We start from the raw sequence: 18767 nt of genomic DNA on the forward strand, positions 1-18767 counted from the left end.
GCATTTAGCCAGTCACAATTGTCAAATGGTTAATTCACAACAATGAGTTTCAATGTATTCATTAAATGAAAAAATGTGATGCACTATCACAATAAACCACTATCATAGGCCCAACACATACTTTCTTTGTCGTAGAGTGTGTTGTCTCCACGGAACACAGTCATTGTGCTACTCCTAACTAGGTTTGAATACCTCTCCAGCACTCTTAAACAATTTAGGAGTTGAGACCAAGTTTTAACACTTATGAATTTTATGAATCATACTTGTTCTTAAATCTAGGAATAAGAGGAAAATTATGTCATTCTTAAAATTTTGACACACTTAAGACTAAAATTTCACTCTTAAGCGGCTTTCTGGTCACTTAAATGTGTCTCCTGTGACCACTTGTGTTCGGATTTGGGGAGGGTCTCTGTTTCATGACAACATACATTTGTGCTCAAAAGTTTGCATACCCTTGGAGAATTTGGTCATATATGTACCATTTTTAAAGAAAACATGAGTGAGCAGGCAAAACACATTTCTTTTATTTCTTATGGGATTCATATTCAACTGTAGGTTATATCAGGATGGCACAATCATAAAACAAAACATGGCAACAGAGGAAAAAAATGAAATGACCCCTGTTCAAAAGTCTGCATACCCTTAGTTCTTAATATTGTGTATTGCCCCCTTTAGCATCAATGACAGCGTGCTGTCTTTTGTAATAGTTGTCTATGAGGCCCCAAATTCTTGCAGGTGGTATAGCTGCCCATTCGTCTTGGCAAAATGCCTCCAAGTCATGCAAAGTCTTTGGTCGTCTTGCATGAACCGCACGTTTGAGATCTCCCCAGAGTGGCTCGATGATATTAAGGTCAGGAGACTGTGATGGCCACTCCAGAACCTTCACCTTTTTCTGCTGTAACCACTGGAGGGTCAACTTGACCTTGTGCTTAGGGTCGTTGTCATGCTGGAAAGTCTAAGAACGTCCCATGTGCAGCTTTCGTGCAGAAGAATGCAAATTGTCTGCCAGTATTTTCTGATAACATGCTGCATTCATCTTGCCATCGATTTTCACATGATTTCCTGTGCCTTTAGAGCTCACACACCCCCAAAACATCAGTGAGCCACCATCATGCTTCACATTGGGGATGGTATTCTTTTCACTACAGACCTTGTTGACCTCTCTCCAAACATAGCGCTTATGGTTGTGACCATAAAGCTCTAATTTGGTCTCGTCACTCCAAATTACAGTGTGCCAGAAGCTGTGAGGCTTGTCAAGGTGTTGTTGGGCATATTGTAACCGGGCTTTTTTGTGGCATTGGCACAGTAAAGGCTTCTTTCTGGCAACTCGACCATGCAGCTCATTTTTGTTCAAGTATTGTCATATTGTGCTCCTTGAAACTACCACACTGTCTTTTTCCAGAGCAGCCTGTATTTCTCATGAGGTTACCTGTTGGTTTTTCTTTGTATCCCAAACAATTCTTCTGGCAGTTGTGGCTGAAATCTTTCTTGGTCTACCTGACCTTGGCTTGGTATCAAGAGATCCCTGAATTTTCCACTTCTTAATAAGTGATTGAACAGTACTGACTGGCATTTTCAAGGCTTTGGATATCTTTTTATATCCTTTTCCATCTTTATAAAGTTCCATTACCTTGTTACGCAGGTCTTTTGACAGTTCTTTTCTGCTCCCCATGGCTCAGTATCTAGCCTGCTCAGTGCATCCACGTGAGAGCTAACAAACTCATTGACTATTTATACACAGACACTAATTGCAATTTAAAAAGCCACAGGTGTGGGAAATTAACCTTTAATGGCCATTTAAACCTGTGTGTGTCACCTTGTGTGTCTGTAACAAGGCCAAACATTCAAGGGTATGTAAACTTTTGATCAGGGCCATTTGGGTGATTTCTGTTATCATTATGATTTAAAAAGGAGCCAAACAACTATGTGATAATAAATGGCTTCTTATGATCACTATCCTTAAATAAAAGACAGTTTTTTTTTTTTTATTTATTTATATTTTTTTTTTGCATGATCAGTCATATTTTCAAAATCAATGCCAAAATTTCACAATTTCTGCCAGGGTATGCAAACTTTTGAGCACAACTGTACATCAATCAAAAAATACAAAGAAAGCATGAAAAATACGGTGCTCTGTTTCTTCCAGATGCTGTTGAAATTTAATCTAAACACAAACGCAACGTCAAGCAGAAATATCCGTTATTTTAGTGGATTATAGGTATTAAAGGAGCGTCGGGTGTTCGTGTTTCTTATCTGACTTGATGTCAGATACACTAAAGAAGATCTGTGAAGCTCTCATGATTGTATATGTATCAACTTTTTTAAATTTTACGATCGAGCAGCTATTTCCTTTTAAAGCCGCTCATAGCTGGCAAACTTTAAACACTTGTTTTAGCGCAACAGTTGATTGACAGGTAAGGGGTGGCGCTGAACTGCTGCCGGGATGCATACAGGACGGATTAGTATTTACACATCAAATGCGATGTGGTCACATGGGTTTTTGACCACATTCATATGTGGTTTTTGTGATCCGATCACAAAACGTTTTAGACCCTCTTTAGACCTGTATTTAGGGCTGACCACATGCGATCAGATCACTCGAAATTTTGCTGTATACGTTACTATACATAGCGAATGACATGCAACAACATTAGGTGAATTGTCTTGTGTGTCATCAATTCATTACAGCCTCAGAAATGGTGCTTGAACAAGAAGTTTCTCTTCTGTGCTTGTCTACTTTTTAGCCTCCATTTGTATGTTGTAAAATTATCATTCTAATAATTATAATAATGTAGTTTGTTATATTTTATATTACAAAATAACATTATATTAAAATTGTGTGTATATTTGTATACGCTCACCAACTACTTTACTAGGTACACTGGTACACACACTCATGCGATTTATCTAATCATCCAATCATGTGGCAGCTGTGCAGTGCATAAAATCATGAAGATAATGGTCAAGACCTTCAATTAATGTTCACATCAACTATCAGAATGGGTAAAAAATTGGATTTCAGTGATTTAGACCATGGCATGAATGCTGAGGCTACAGTGGGCACAGATTCCCCAAACTGGACAGTTAAAGACTGGATACATTTTCCCCATTGTCATTTAAAGTTTAACAGACTGGGCGATAACATGAGTGAAGACTCATTTCAGTAAGTTGTGCTGTATCTTTCAACATTCCTCTCAGTCTCAATTTCAGCATGGACTAGGAGCAAGTACGAAACGCATATTTCTATGGCAAGCTCTTCTGGACATAATTTTCAAAATAAAAGTTTCAATGAAATTCGAAATTAATACGAACATGAATTAGTGTAAAAATAAAATATTTTACAGCAGATTATTTTGGGATATCCCCATATACAGTACGATGCAATAAACTAGATATATTCATATGCTTTTTTAAATTTTTATATCTGCTACATAGCTAATGGTAAAACTGCATATATTTTACGCAGTCTGTATGCAATTTGTAATAAAAGACAACTATGCTTGTGATCTCTTGGATAGACAGTCCTTTTTTTATTCCAATAAACAGTTTATTTGAGCAATGGGGGTTCCAATGATGGGGGTTCTTCACTCTGAAGACGCCATCACAGGATTATTGCATCGCATATCGCATTTTCCAGCAACTTATCACATATTGTATTTTTCCTCCATATCGTGCAGCCCTAAATGCTAGCATTTGTTGTACAGGTGTATAAGGAAAAAAGCAGTATCATAAACTGTTTTGAACACTTGTCTCTGCAAATGTTTGATTAACGGTTTTTATTATCACGTAATGTAGGAATTTTGAGTCATTGATGGGTTTTATTTAATACAAGTGAATGTTTTTTAACTTTGTTCATCTCCCTGAGTGCCGACATGTTTACTTGACGTCATGCACCCGCATCCTGGCGAAATCGGAGTTCAACATTTCCGCACAAGTTTCCAATTTTGAAGTCCGACTTCAAGTCGCATTCCATTGCACTTTTTCTAATAGGAAGTTGAAAATTCTGAAATTCTGAGTTTAATGGAATGCAGCATTAGTCCCAAAATCCAAATGGATAATGCACATTTGTTTGAAAATATTTTTAGTGAATGGAGTAAATATTGTGTATAATTAATGTTGATTGACATTCAGCAATTTTATGTACATCTTATTTGCTATCATTTAATTGGAATTATTTATAATATATTAGCATTATATCATCCACCCTGCTCTCTCGATATTGTATTTATTGGCATCTGCAAAACCCATATCGGTCCGCCACTCCAAACAACTCAGACAGGCACACACCTACTCATAACTACATTTTATTGAGGCTGAAGGCTCGAAACTCCGTCAACACTTTGTAAACTGAACACCAGTGATCAAATGCAGTGCACTCATTTATGTCTGACCAGAGATGCTTGATTGCTTTTTTTTTAACCACCATGACTCACTCCCTCCATTTATCTCTGCATCTTCTCTTAGGACCTGAACAAGAAACAGACTTTGAAGGACCTGGAATGTGCCATGTTGCTTCGACACCACGAATCTACCCAGGAGCTGGAGTTCCGGCAGCTGGCCGTGGTGCAGCGCACACGTGCTGACCTGATCCGGACACAGCACCAGACCGAGCTCACCAACCAGATGGAGTACAACAAGCGGCGTGAACAAGAACTACGGCAGAAACACGCCGTGGAAGTCCGCCAGCAGCCAAAGAGCCTGCGAGTGAGTGATTGTGACATTATGGAAGGGGAGGGGACTATTGATGGGGAGAGGTTTGTAATTGAAGGGGTGGGGCCAAAGGAACCGCTGGAGGATGAAGGAGAAATGATGAATGGAAATGAAAGGCAGCGGGTAGGTGCTGTTGAAGAGACAGCAGATGAAGAGGACAGAGAAGTTCTTGAAGGAAACAAATCTTTTAGTGATGACACTGAAGAGACGTTTACTGACCAATGTGAAAAGATAGACAGTACAGAGAAGGAGGTGGTTTCAACTTCAGCTAACAATACCAAAGAAGGAAGTTTAGAAGAACAAAATGAGGTCTTGTTAGAAAGGGAAGTTAGGTCTAGAAATGTGGACCAGGCTGACGTATACGAAGGAAGTGATCCAAGACTAGTAGAAGGCCATCAATGGGTAGTTGACGATGACGCCAGCGAATCAGAAAGTGAGGAGGAGGATAGGGGTGTGGCTGACGGTTGTCCATCAGAACTAATACATGCCCCCTTGTTTGAGCGCCGCCCTCGAGAGCGGGATGCAGACGAACTCTCCGAGTTCTACTTCCCTGATACTTTAGAGGAGCTGGAACCCCCGCCCATCTACACCCCTCCCTCCCCATCCTCTTCCTCCAAACCTTCCTTTCCCTCCATCTTTTCCCACGCAATTTGTATCGTTCTTTCACTCTCCGCTGCTGTACAGCCATCTGTCCTCACCCTCCTTTTCCTTTCCATCTTCCTTCTCTCCCTGCGACGTTCCCCTCCTCTTCCATCGCTCGCGTCTGTCCTGCTCTCCGGCGAGCTTGCCTTCCTCACCCTCTTCTTTTCCTATTTGTTCCTGCGGTCCTGTTGCTCACTCTCATTTTCCATGTACCTTTCCTTAATCTACTGGGGCTCAGGCATTTTCAGTCTGGGTCTGTCATTAAGCCTGGGACTCTATTACGTCCCAGTAGCCCTGGTCTCGGCGTCCTTCCTCAGCTCACCTTCCCTGTTCCTCTCCCTTTACCTCATAGTGGTGTTGGTCGTCCGCCCGGCCAGAGTTTTCCTCCAAAACACCCCGCGCAAACTCAATCGCCTCTGGATGCGAGTCCTTTTCCGCCTGCCAAAGCCGCTCTTCACCGTGTGCCAGTCTCTTCTGGGTGGTCTAACTGAGCGCAACCTCTATGACATGTTCCCCAAAGCAGGCCGCAACTGGGGCGGGCGACAGTCCAGAATCCCTGTGCCTTTAAAGAGCCTTTCTGAAAAGTATCAGGCCAAAAGCAAATACTCCATCCTGCTTTCGCGCTTCCTGCTTTTGGGCAGGCGGTTTATCAGGCGACCGCTGGGCACTCTGATAGACCTGGCTAACTCTGTGGTGCTGTGTTTAGCCAAGCATGTGTTGAGAAAACTGCCGCAGAATTACCTGGAAAGGCTGCAGGCCTTCGGTTTGTTGCGCAGAGAGAAACCCAGCAAGCTGCCAAGACTCCTGCCTAGAGTTGTGAGGGAACATAGACGTAGAATAAGGGAGAGAAGAGAGAAGGAGAGAAGGAAAAGGGTGTACAGGGAAGAGGGGAGGTGGGAAAATGTTTTGAGGAGGACAGCCTCGGGGAGGAACTTGAGAGGAAAGATAGTGCCATGGAGATAGATGGAGTAAAAGGGAGGGAGGTGATAGTGCAAAATTATTGTGTATTATCTGCCATATATGTGAGCATGCACATTCCATTCATCCATCCCTTTTGTGTTTATATTTTATTTTCCTCCAACTCCAACCCTTTTGGCTGATTGATTTTATTCATTTTGTTCATATGCACACTTTTTCTTTTTTTTTGTGGAAATAGTCCATATTAATGTACTGTTTTAACTCAAATCACTCATTCACGATCATCAGTGAATGTAACGCTTTAGTCGATAATGTGCTTTTTGTAAAAGTTTCTGAGTTTAATTTTTTTACTTTCGAGTTATTTTATCCTTATAACAAGAGCTATGTGTGTTATGGTGATTGTTGAGGCCATGTCTGTGCAATCGTTTTATTTTATTGGGTGAAGGGAGTCTTTAAATTTCAAAAGTGAAATTGTGCGATATTGCTAATTTCAAAATTGCTCTCTGTGGAAATGACCATTAAGCCATGATCACATTTATTTGTTTAATACAAAATTTACTGCACCTATTGTGAAAGTAGATTATATTACAATGCTTTACACTACAAATCTCCCCCCCCAAAGAACAACAAGCCTATTTTAACCAAAAGTGCAATAGAAGTTCCTCAGTAATGTGGCAATTTTAAAAGTCTTCAGCGTATAAAAAGTTTTGGTTTTGAAATGGAAAATAGGCTGCATATTGTCACAAAAACAGTGTTTTTATACAATTTCAAAAGCTTCAGAACAATAATAAAAACTAAAAAAACTGAGTTTATATTGAAATGTGTGAAAAAACACCAAAAACAGTCCTCTCACTGGAAGTTTTAGAGGCAGGACCTCATAAATTGCAAAGATCTTGCAAGCAATCAAAAGCCCTAAATATATTAAGAAAAAACTGTGTCCTTGCCAGAATAAACTGCCTCATGTCGTGAACCAAGCACTGAGGAAAGTTAAACTCCTTTTATGTTGTTGGTGATGGTTTTCTCCATAAAGTGGATGAGCAATCCTAAAATCTGTTAATCCATCTTTGCCACTTTAGTAGTGAACTTTATTGAATGTTACTTTAAACATTAATCTTTTAAGTGAAAATGTAAGTCAGATATTTACTCCATAACTTGGGTGAACTATTATGAATACAATATAAGATATATGCAATTTTATTGAGGTGTTTAGAGGACAATATTAAACCAGATCCACCTCTTCTCTAGTATTGTGTAACTAAATAGTTGTGTTGCTTGCGTGGCACTCAGAAATTCATATACTTAAGATATTCTAGCCTTTAGCATCCAGCATACTCAATAAATGGGGAAATGTATTTGTATACTGGTGTGCTAGGGCATATATGTATTATGGATTTATATAAATATATATCTGTTATTGCACTAGGGGCAATGATCTGATCATATTTACCATGTAAACAAGTGTTTTTGGTCATATCCCTATGAAAGAAGAGGTTTAGCATGTATAGATCAGCATATGTTAGACTTTCTAAACCTCATATTTATAGATTAGCCCTGTATGCGTGGCACTGTTAAATTGTATTTATTAGTGCTCATATCGAAGTCTATTGTGAGAAGCCATTATGACAATCATAACTTCAAGTAAGTTTGGACAAGAAGAATGCAAATTTACAACCAAAGATTTAACCTTAGAATGTGATAACAACAATTATTGAGGTTGGTGGTTTGGATTTATAAAAAAAAGCTTGCACTGCTCTGAAATTTTCTATATTTGTAAAAACTTAAATACTAAAAGTTCTTTATAGAAATCTCAAGAGTTTCAAAGGGACCATTTGTATAGTACAATGGAAAGGAGACCTTCTTTTCAGACATAAATATTTCCGGTAAATTTAATATCTTGGCAAAAACGATGCACAAGGAAAGTATTTGTATTTCAGTTTTAGCAATACATGGTCCAGCTGTTGGCAATTTACAAATTTAAGTTATCCAATTTTTGTCTTCTTTTTTTATTGTTTACAAACTGTATGTTGTGCTCTCTCTCTTTTTTTTTTTTTTTTTTTTTTTTTTTTTTACACCAAATACTCTCTTATCAGTAATTATATAAAGAATGTTGGTGGTATTTTGTGTTGCATTGCACCGTCTGTTTCAAGGCCATTGTGTGTGCATTTCATCCTCGTTTTTTGTGTTTGTGCATGAATGGATGTTTACTTAAAATAGCAACAAAGATTTCTGTTATACATTTCTGAAATAAATTTTCTTTGTTATAATTATTGTCCTTTGGTTCGTTTTATTTTAAGTTTGTCTGAATTATTCTTCATCATCATCAATTTTATGTTTGCTATTCATATAGTCCTAATGTATATTACATTTTGTATTCTGATGAGATTTTGCTTCAACAATACATGTACTTTGAGTCCAAATCGAAGCCTAGTTCATCACTTAACTTTTAAAGAAATAGTTCACCCAAAAATGAAAATGTTGTAATAATTTACTCACCCTTTTCTTATGCGGAACACGAAAGGAATGTTTTAATGAATATCCCGATTCGTCTTTTTAATACAATGGCAGTGGATGGTGCCTTATTTTAAAGCTTAAAAAAGGACCCAAAAGTATCTTAAAATGCGACTTGTGTGTCATATTCTTTGTCTGCTTTGTCTGTTTTAGTGAAAAACATCCTTAAATTTAAATAATTTTTCAGTGAAAATCTTGATGTCATTGTTTTAGACAGATTGACATTCATTAAAACGTCTTTTGTCAAACAGGATCGGAATGACATGAGGATATGTAAACTATGGTGGACTTTTCATTGTTGGGTAAACTAGCCCTTTAATAGAGGACTTTATTAGTGTATTGAATAGTTATACTAAATATTACTTCTCTAAGGAATGAAAAGGTGAACTCTGATAGGTGAACAATATGGAGGAACTTTAACCATTCCATATTGTGAAATTATTTATATGGAACCTATGAACATTTAACACTTTATTTTTAATGTATCAACAGGTTTGTAAGTAGAGTACAGTAACCTAGGCCACAATTCCAATAACTGTTGAATTCTCACACTTAAGCTTTTATTTGTATGCTTCATCTGTCCCTGAATGAACAGATTTTTCTGAGATTTGCTCAAAATTAAGTACAGTCAATACAACTCTCTGAAAGATTTAGCATGTTAATGTGGGTATGACATATTGATAGTATATTGGTCTTGTCGGACTAGATCTGCTACACTGCTGCAGAGCAAGTACAGAGACTTGCTAATGCTAGAAAATAAACATACAAACTAAGCTAAGCATATGGACATGCTGCTGCACAATTAGAGAAACACAAGACATGCTGCATCAAACATGTATGACATGCTTTTGCACAAATAGACATACAGTATAAACAATCCCCATGTAGAAGATCTAGACAAGTGAAGCTGGGGTGGAGGAGGGTTTCAGAGAAAACACAGTGAGGCTTATGCAATGCAGTTGATTGGCTAACCGATTACACATCAAAGGAGCTTTTAGCTTACACCATGTGAGCCGATTGGCTTGACATATCACATGTGAGCGAGCTGATTGGCTTACAGATAACCAGTTCAAAGAACCTATCGGCGTGTGCCATTAAGAGTTTAATGCCTGAATTCTTCATTTCTTCATGCTGTTTCCTATATGTCCCACAATGTGTGGCTACATTAAAATACATAGCATCATTCTACAATCATTAGAATGACTGCCCCTCACTCTCTTTTATCCATTTCTGTTTTCAAACTTTGTTGCCACCATCTTCCTTGTTCCTGTAGTCCAAGGAGCTGCAGATTAAGCGTCAGTTCCAGGACACGTGTAAAATCCAAACACGTCAGTTTAAAGCTCTGAGGAACCACTTGCTGGAGAACACCCCGAAGTCGGATCACAAGGCCGTGCTGAAGCGCCTCAAAGATGAGCAGACCCGTAAGCTGGCCATTCTGGCTGAGCAGTATGACCACTCCATCAACGACATGCTGTCCACACAGGCTGTGAGTAAGGCAAGGACACATGAAACACAATTCCCATCCCACTTTGATCACCAAATCTCTCACTCAAACTTATATCATCAATGACATGCTCTGAAAACAGTCTGTGGTTAAGTATGTTAGTCGCAACACACTTTACAATACCCACTACTCTTGAATACCCTGTCTGTTTAGGGTAGTTCCTCTTAGAGATGCCACATCTCACTGACCTTTGGCATTTTGTGCTATTACTCACTAGCTTCGATTGGATGAGACACAGGAAGCAGAGTATCAGGTGCTGAGGATGCAGCTGCAGCAAGAGTTGGAGCTGCTTAATGCGTACCAGAGCAAGATCAAGATGCATACTGACACCCAGCATGAGAGGGAGGTGAAAGACCTGGAGCAGAGAGTGTCCATCCGCAGAGCACTACTGGAACAAAGGGTAAAAAGTGACTTTATTCATGGGTGTGTTGTCAAACAAATGGATTTGGTAAAGCAGTGCTTCTCAAATAGTTATAATTCACAACCAAGATTTAATATTTGACATCGAGTGGTGATCTTAAATTGTTTATTGTACAAAAGAAAACAAATATGTCCTTGAATCTAAGGTTAAAATACAGCCCGCCTAGTTCGACACCACGACACTGACTTTAGACCAATGCCGTAAATTGGGGTCGGGATTATATGTTCATTCGATCAACAGAAGCGTATTTGGAAAGATGTTTGGAAATGTTTTTTATTTTTCCAATTCCATTCGGTGGCGCAGAAATTACACACTTCGGCATATTAATATTACCATAAACTAGATTTTGATTATTTGTTTTGATGTGTTGAAATACTGTTGCTTTTATTTGACAAACTCAACAGGCTTACATGGCCACGTTCTCACTAAGACAATTTCGGGCCTCTAATAAATAGCATTTTCTTCCACCGAAGACGTAGCACTTCGAAACTCGCTCTCCATTACCACATACTTTGGAAAACGATCACGGTAGAAAACTGAAAACAGTTTTCAAATGAAAACAGATTAGTGTGGATAAATGTCTCTTTAATTTTGATGGTAAATTAAATTAGATCGGGCAACCAATAATTCACTGCATAAAAACACATTGTGGTTTGGCACAAACCATTTATATCTTTGTTGCAAGTGGTTCTCATATTTAATGTAGTTAAGGTCATATTTTTGCATAGTTTTTCTAATGGTTTTCAAGGATGAGGGCATGCCATGCAACCTGTCCTTGTTGGCTAGCTTCTACCAATTGACAGGTGAATTTGCATCGAAAATACCATAGAGTTTGATTGGACAGTCAACCTTTGATATCAGTAAAAAGAAGCTCCCTTTTAAAAGTTTATAAGCCTACTTATTTGCTATCCTAAAGACGCTATTACATTTGCATGGAGAATTTCCGCAGTCATCTCAATGGGAATCCGCGCAACTGGAATTTTGCCTGATGGACATTCGATGGCAAAGAATTCCCCTATGCGAATTTCACATAGGGGTTCAAGTTTGGAGAATTTTGATGTGCAAATTTGCAGTGTTGGCCAATAGTGGAGTGGTGCTTTGTATGTAGCTACACTGAATATTTACAATGGATGAGGAAATAATTTCAGCGGTGAGTTTCTAAACAACTTCACTCTCCCAGAGTATAAAGTACAGCAAACAAAAAGAGTATGCTTGACATGTAGTTTTTGCAGGTTTCACATGCGCTTAACATCAAGCCACACCTTCTTCGCCTGCAGAATTTTGCCATGCAAAGGTAAATTTGACCGCGCATGATTATTTGTTTATTTAGATTTTATTATTTGCATTTATCAGTGGTTTTTCCCTGCACGCGCTCTCTGCTGTGGTTTAACGGCAGATCAGGCAACGGCACAAACATGCCTACAAAATATGTGCTTAACGCAACTTGCACGAGCAATCCAGTTCTTGCAGGCCGTTTCTAAGCACTTTATAGTAGAGGATGCTGCAGACCAACATGTTCTGGCTCACTCTGCAGGACATTACAGCATCACTCCACTACTGTGATCCAGACACATCTCTTTAACATGTCAAAAGTGCACTAGAATAGATAGCGCATCTGGATATATGGCAGGTTATATAACGCTCTTCTCCATCATTTGATCATTATTTCATGAATTACTGCTGCCATGATCAATAGAAAATGTATAGAACTTCTCTTTTAAATAAAATTCATTTAAATGCATTCTTTTCTCAGGCGGTAATTTCTCAGGATGTTTACTGAGCCGGGAAAATAGCACAGCATTTTGTGAATAAAGCTATAATGAGCCTAATTGGTGTGTTTATTTTTTTGTTGTTGGATTTTATCTCCTTTTCTCCCCAATTTGGCATGCCCAATTCCCAATGCTTTAATTCCTCATGGTAGTGCAGTGACTTGCCTCAATCCGGGTGGTGGAGGACGAATCTCAGTTGCCTCTGCTTCTGAGATAGTCAACCCACGCATCTTATCACGTGGCTTGATGAGTGAGTTACTGTGGAAAATTAGCATGTGTGGAGGCTCAGGCTATTCACCGTGGTATCCACGCACAACTCACCACGTGCCCCACCAAGAGCGAGAACCAACTTATAGTGACCATGAGGAAGGTAACCCACATGACTCTACCCTCACTAGCAACCAGGCCAACTGGTTGCTAGTGGAAAGCCTAGCTGGAGTCACTCAGCACACCCTGGATTCAAACTCGCAACTCTAGGGATGGTAGTCAGCATCTTTGCTTGCTGAACTACCTAAGCACCTTAATAATTTGCGTGTTTGTGCGGAAAGGAATTACAATTACTTAATTTAAATACTGAAGAAGCAGTGCTATTTCAGTGCTAATTACTCCTGCTTAAACTACAGTATATTGTGAGCGGTCAGTGAAAAGGATGCAGGATTTTGCACTGAAACACCACTCTGCCACAACTCTTTTGTGAATTCGCACTCAAATATTGGTCTCCATTAGTCTGTTTACTGATGTTTTTGTGTCTCTGTAGATTGAGGAGGAGATGCTCGCCCTGCAGAATGAGCGCTCCGAGCGCATCAGATCCCTCCTGGAGCGCCAAGCTTCTGAGATCGAGGCCTTCGATTCCGAGAGCCTTCGTCTTGGCTTCAGCAGTCTGGCTCTGACGGGCATCCCCTCTGAGGCACACCTGAAGCAGGGATACCCATCCAGCCAGACCCCCCGCCCTTCCAGCCACTGGAGTCACGGAGGGGCACCACATCCCCACTCCCGCAGGGGTCCCAGCAGGGCCGAATCCTCTTCCTCATCCTCTGCCTCCCACGCCCTCGGCATAGCACGAGACGGCCCGGTCCACCACTCTTCCCGCTCCTCTTCCTCCTCCTCCTCCTCTTCCTCTTCCTCCCATCACAACCGCCATCACCTTCCCCAGCACTACCATCACCAGAGCACACCCCAGCTGTACAGGGAGAGAGAGAGGGATAGAGAGAGGGAGCGGGAGAAAGAGAAGGAGTGGGGTGGAGGGAGCAGGGGGGACCTCGCACACCCCCACGTCTTCTCCCACCACCTTCCCTCTCGCTCCTCCTCCCAGTCCCTCGCTCTCCTCCCTCCTCCTCCTCCTGCCCCACCCTCAATCTCCCTCTCCTCCTCTGGTCAGTCATCCTCCTCTCAAGGAGTGTACGGAGGAGGTGGAGGAGGGCTGGTGGTGCGGGGCCCTAGCCTGATGGCGTTGAGGAACAGCCCTCAGCCCCTGCGCAGAACAGCATCTGGGGGCGGTCCGGGGGGGTCTGGTAGCGGAGATGGAGTCCTGAGCCGTAGTACCTCGGTCACCTCACACATATCCAATGGGTCCCACCTGTCCTACTCTTAAACGGAACAGAGTAATATGGAGGATGAGGGGTTTATCGTCTTTTTAATGCCAGTTGAATTTGTCCAAGCAGTTATGAAGAAAGGAGAAAATACAAGAGAGCACATTTTACTTGTATTGCCTTTTTTCCTGCTGTTGGTTTTAAATATTTTTTAAGGGTGTCCAAAATATACTGGCTTGGAACATCACCACCGCCTTTAAGGAGTCTTAAAGGGATGTTGTGCCAGAGAGATTTATTTTGTGCAACTAAGAGAATTCTTATGAGGCACATCACAAGACAGTATGAACACAGTATGTTTTAAAGTTAAACGATTACTTACACACACACATTTGGGTGTGTCGAAAGGTTCTCTGTCAGTCATTTTTATGAATACATTAATGTCTATGAGAGTTGCTCCAATGCAAGTGATTAATGTAGTAAATACATTTGTATTCACATGATATCCAGTCACATTTGACATGTAAGGCTACCTTTCCAAATCATAGATGTTTAGGGTCATTCTCCCACCAATTGGATCTTTTATTGTATGTGTGTGTGTATATATATATATATATATATATATATATATATATATATATATATATATATTAGTATCTAAAGTGTTGAAGCATTGTGTCCACAGTTTTCTATAGTAATAATTATCAAAAATTTTATAAAATGGCGATGTGAACCAGATAGACATAACGTTTCATTACTGTAGAAAAGTAAAGGAGAGAAATTGGATCTGTAATTGTTATCATGAAACATTTTTCAAATTTCACAAAAATCTGTTTGGAGCACTTGGTTGAAAATGACATGAAATAACCTTAAAAAATGTGCTTTGTCACGTCCAATGTGCATTTTTGGTTTTTAATGATTGTTAATACATGATTATTAATAATTGTTAGTAGTCATTTTGGTTTTATGTGTTAGCTGAATGGCATACGGTCTGGTTATATTGCCACTTTTGTACACAATTTACATTTAATGGAAAATCTGACTTAGTTGGGTCAGCATCCTTTAACACAGACTTTATTTAATTACAACAGATTACAATATCTAATCTTTTGTAAAGAAAATAATCCTTCTGTATTATTTTGAGCGATGAGAGGTAGGGTGCATTTGATTAAACTTCTAAGAGACAGGCAAGAGAAGCACTGTAAGTCATAATATGATGAAAGACTCTGTATTCTATAACAAGATGTGAAGAACTTTGGGGGGAAATGTGTGGTTTCTGTCCAGATCCAAGATGAGTGCACAGTAGTGTACATATTTCTCTGTGTTGCAATGTTTTCTGTTCTCTGGCGAATATGAGTGCATCCTCTTGGGATGTGATTCTTCAAAGTGTGTTTGAACATGAAGAGAGCATACGAGCATTTGAAAGATACTTGGCTAAGAGGGCATATCCCTTGCACCGTGCATCGCCAAGGCTGTTTTCACAGACACATTCAGAGATATCCAGGAAGAACAACTTGATGAACTCAGAATCAAGCAAGTAACACCAGCTCTGATATCTCTCTCTTTCTCTCTCTCTCTGTATAACCTACTACTTTATGCTTGGTTTAAAGTAAAACAGTGCATGCAGAACTTCTAATGTATCAAGGATGTTGGGTATAGTGTTAGAAGGGCCAATGAGATTGTACCATTGAATGGATGGACTCGTTTGTGAGATTTGCCATGATATTAATGATCTTAGGGCAGTGTTGCTGATCCCATCATAATGTTGAATGTTAGAACTAAACTTGAAACAGCAAAGCCAAGGTGATGGTTAAACTTGTCTGGATCCATGCATGGTGATAAAGGAGGCTCTCTTAGTTTGTCAGGGGTGAGGTGTTGTGATTGAGGGACTCTGTCTATCATCCTGTGAATGTATGTATGTGTTGATTGTAAAACAGATTGTTAGGTCAAAGTGGAGGTTCTGCTGAGAGGACATTTTCAGTTCATCTTGAAATGTATGGATTACTTAAATCAAGCAGTTTCTGGCTTGAAGGGAGAAACATGTCGAAGAAAAACGAAGTAAAACGCGAAGCAACTTGAATGACAATAAATTGATATTAACGTGGATTGCCTCACTGTCTTATGTTCTTCACACATTTTCCCAGTGTTTTGATTATTCATGTCTCAGTATAGATAATGGGAGTAATTAAGAAAGTCTTTAGAGGAGCCTGGGTAGCTCAGCGAGTATTGATGCTGACTACCACCCCTGGAGTCGCGAGTTCGAATCCAGGGCGTGCTGAGTGACTCCAGCCAGGTCTCCTAAGCAACCAAATTGGCCCGGTTGCTAGGGAGGGTAGAGTCACATGGGGTAACCTCCTCGTGGTTGCTATAATGTGGTTCTCGCTCTCGGTGGGGCATGTGGTGAGTTGTTTGTGGATGCCGTGGAGAAAAGCATGAAGCCTCCACATGCGCTATGTCTCCGTGGTAACGCGCTCAACAAGCCACGTGATAAGATACGTGGATTGACAGTCTCAGACGCGGAAGCAACTGAGATTCGTCCTCCACCACCCGGATTGAGTCGAGTCACTATGCCACCACGAGGACTTAGAGCTCATTGGGAATTGGGCATTCCAAATTAGGGAGAAAAGGGGAGAAAAAAAATTGTTAGAGGTTTTAAATTCACAAATATCTGTTGTCACTTTGTCTGACACTGATGTCTGGCATTAATAACTATATGAGCTTGAGCTTTAGTTAATGGGTTATTTATTTATTTTTATTTATTTATATATGTATATACATTTTAAATATGCCAAGTGGGCCTATAATAATATACATGTGAGGTATTTGCACATTAAAATAAATAATGAATTAAATAAAATGAAAGCACAGGGTCACAGCAGAGATTATTTAGCAGAGATGGGCCACTTCTATTAAAATGAATGGGAGAAATTGGAACGCTCAACCAAGGAGCTCTGAGCGCCCGATGGTCAACAGATGTAGAAAGGAGGTCCTGCCTTACAGATACAAATTACCTTTTAGATACAGACATCACCTGTCAATCAACTCTAGAACGCGCATGAGCATTAACTATAAAAGCCGGGAAAATTGCATTTTTTTTAAGTAATATGAGGTAAAGTATCACAATTTACAATACCAGTATTGTCAGATTTTATTGCTGATTTGAAATATGTTCTTTGATCATAATCTTGACCAATCGTTTTTTAGATTTTGGTCTTTCTCCATTCAAGTAGATAGGAGCTACACTGACATGACTGGAAATAGTCTCCCGAGCTCATTCCAAAGATGGCCGACAGTGGACTGACTTGCTAGAAAGACTATCGGTGTGTCCCAAACCGCACACTTCTGCACTATGTAAGTGTAAGTAGTGCGAGTAGTATGTTTACACTGAAAATGCAACAAAAAGAAGTGTACTACAAGTACCTGGATGATGCACTTTTTCAACTGTCAAAACGCAGTGTGGAATGTTGGACACTTCATGCACTCAGCGCATGCGGCTTGCCGTACATAGCAGAAGGGCCAGAATTAACGGCAGCGACTGTGATCTGGCAAAAACAAATTTAATAATGGAGAATATGACAACTTGCAAAAAATCTGTGAAGACAGCACCTTACAAACGTGAGTTAAACGCTTTACCATCATACCATGCTGTGTGAATATGTATATTATTGAGATATACATGTTGAACTGAGGGTGGATAGAGTGCTAAAGCTAGTGGCAACACAATGCTTGGGTTTGAACTGAAATGTCACGTCCGTCAGCTGTTAAACGGCGAATGCTTCCATGTAATAAAAACTGTTAAGTGTTCCATTTGGGATGATACTACACTTTGAAAATTCATACACTACATGGCTGAGTGCATAGTGTGTCATTTGGGACACAGCTTTTGGTCACAGTTTTAACAGCTTTTTTTTCCTCTCTCTCTTTCCCCTTTTCTCCCCAATTTGGAATACCCAATGCGCTCTAAGTCCTCGTAGTGGCGTAGTGACTCGCCTCAATCCGGGTGGCGGAGGACGAATCTCAGTTGCCTCTGCATCTGTGACCGTCAATCCGTGCATCTTATCACGTGGCTTGTTGAGCACGTTACCGCGGAGACATAGCGCATGTGGAGACTTCACGCTATTCTCTGCGGCATCCACGCACAACTCACCATGCGCCCCACCGAGAGTGAGAACCACACATTATAGCAACCACAAGGAGGTTACTCCATGTGACTCTACCCTCCCAAGCAACCGGACCAATTTGGTTGCTTAGGAGACCTGGCTGGAGTCACTCAGCACACCCTGGGATTCGAACTGGCGACTCCAGGGGTGGTAGTCAAGCTTTAGAATTTTTATAGGTTAGAATTGTTTGGATACAATTGTTTTAAATAGGATAAACACAGGCTTTATTTACTGAATTTGGAAAGTTATAAAATCCGGAAAGTATTCATAAAATATTAACAAAATACTTCGTTAAATACAAAATAGTAAGCAATTACTATTAAAAATCCACAAGCAAATGTTCAGTAATAAATGTAAATAATAATAATAATAATAATAATAATAATAATAATAATAATAATTCTAAATGGACAGTGTCAAAAGATATGTAGTACAAATTCGTTTGAAGCATCACAGAAATTTTTTCTGCTTCTTTTTTAAACCGTTCGATCCGTGGCTCTATGACGTAAGCAGTGCAATGCTGTAATTCTATTTCTGTCGGCTCATATTCCGAGAGGAAAGCGACGGAAACAGGAGGTGGGGGAAAAGTGCCATCCCTTTAAGAACAAC

The 18767-nt window shown here is 39.9% G+C and overlaps 1 protein-coding gene across 3 annotated transcripts in view; it reads left to right on the top strand.

The window, feature by feature from the left end:
- The window catches only part of taok2b (TAO kinase 2b), a 50073-nt gene extending 33971 nt beyond the window's left edge, over window positions 1-16102 (top strand). For 2 of the 3 annotated variants that reach the window (XM_051666538.1, XM_051666539.1), the window contains one exon: window positions 4465-8338. In XM_051666538.1, coding sequence (XP_051522498.1) covers window positions 4465-6315 — 1851 coding nt within the window. In that variant the 3' untranslated portion in view covers window positions 6316-8338. Of the gene's footprint in view, window positions 1-4464; window positions 8339-10051; window positions 10265-10499; window positions 10683-13229 lie in introns of those variants that run through there. The other variant, XM_051666540.1, reaches the window with a different exon arrangement.
- The last annotated feature ends 2665 nt before the right edge of the window (window positions 16103-18767 follow it).

This window comes from Myxocyprinus asiaticus, chromosome 32, assembly GCF_019703515.2.
Source record: "Myxocyprinus asiaticus isolate MX2 ecotype Aquarium Trade chromosome 32, UBuf_Myxa_2, whole genome shotgun sequence".
Classification (NCBI taxonomy): domain Eukaryota; kingdom Metazoa; phylum Chordata; class Actinopteri; order Cypriniformes; family Catostomidae; genus Myxocyprinus; species Myxocyprinus asiaticus.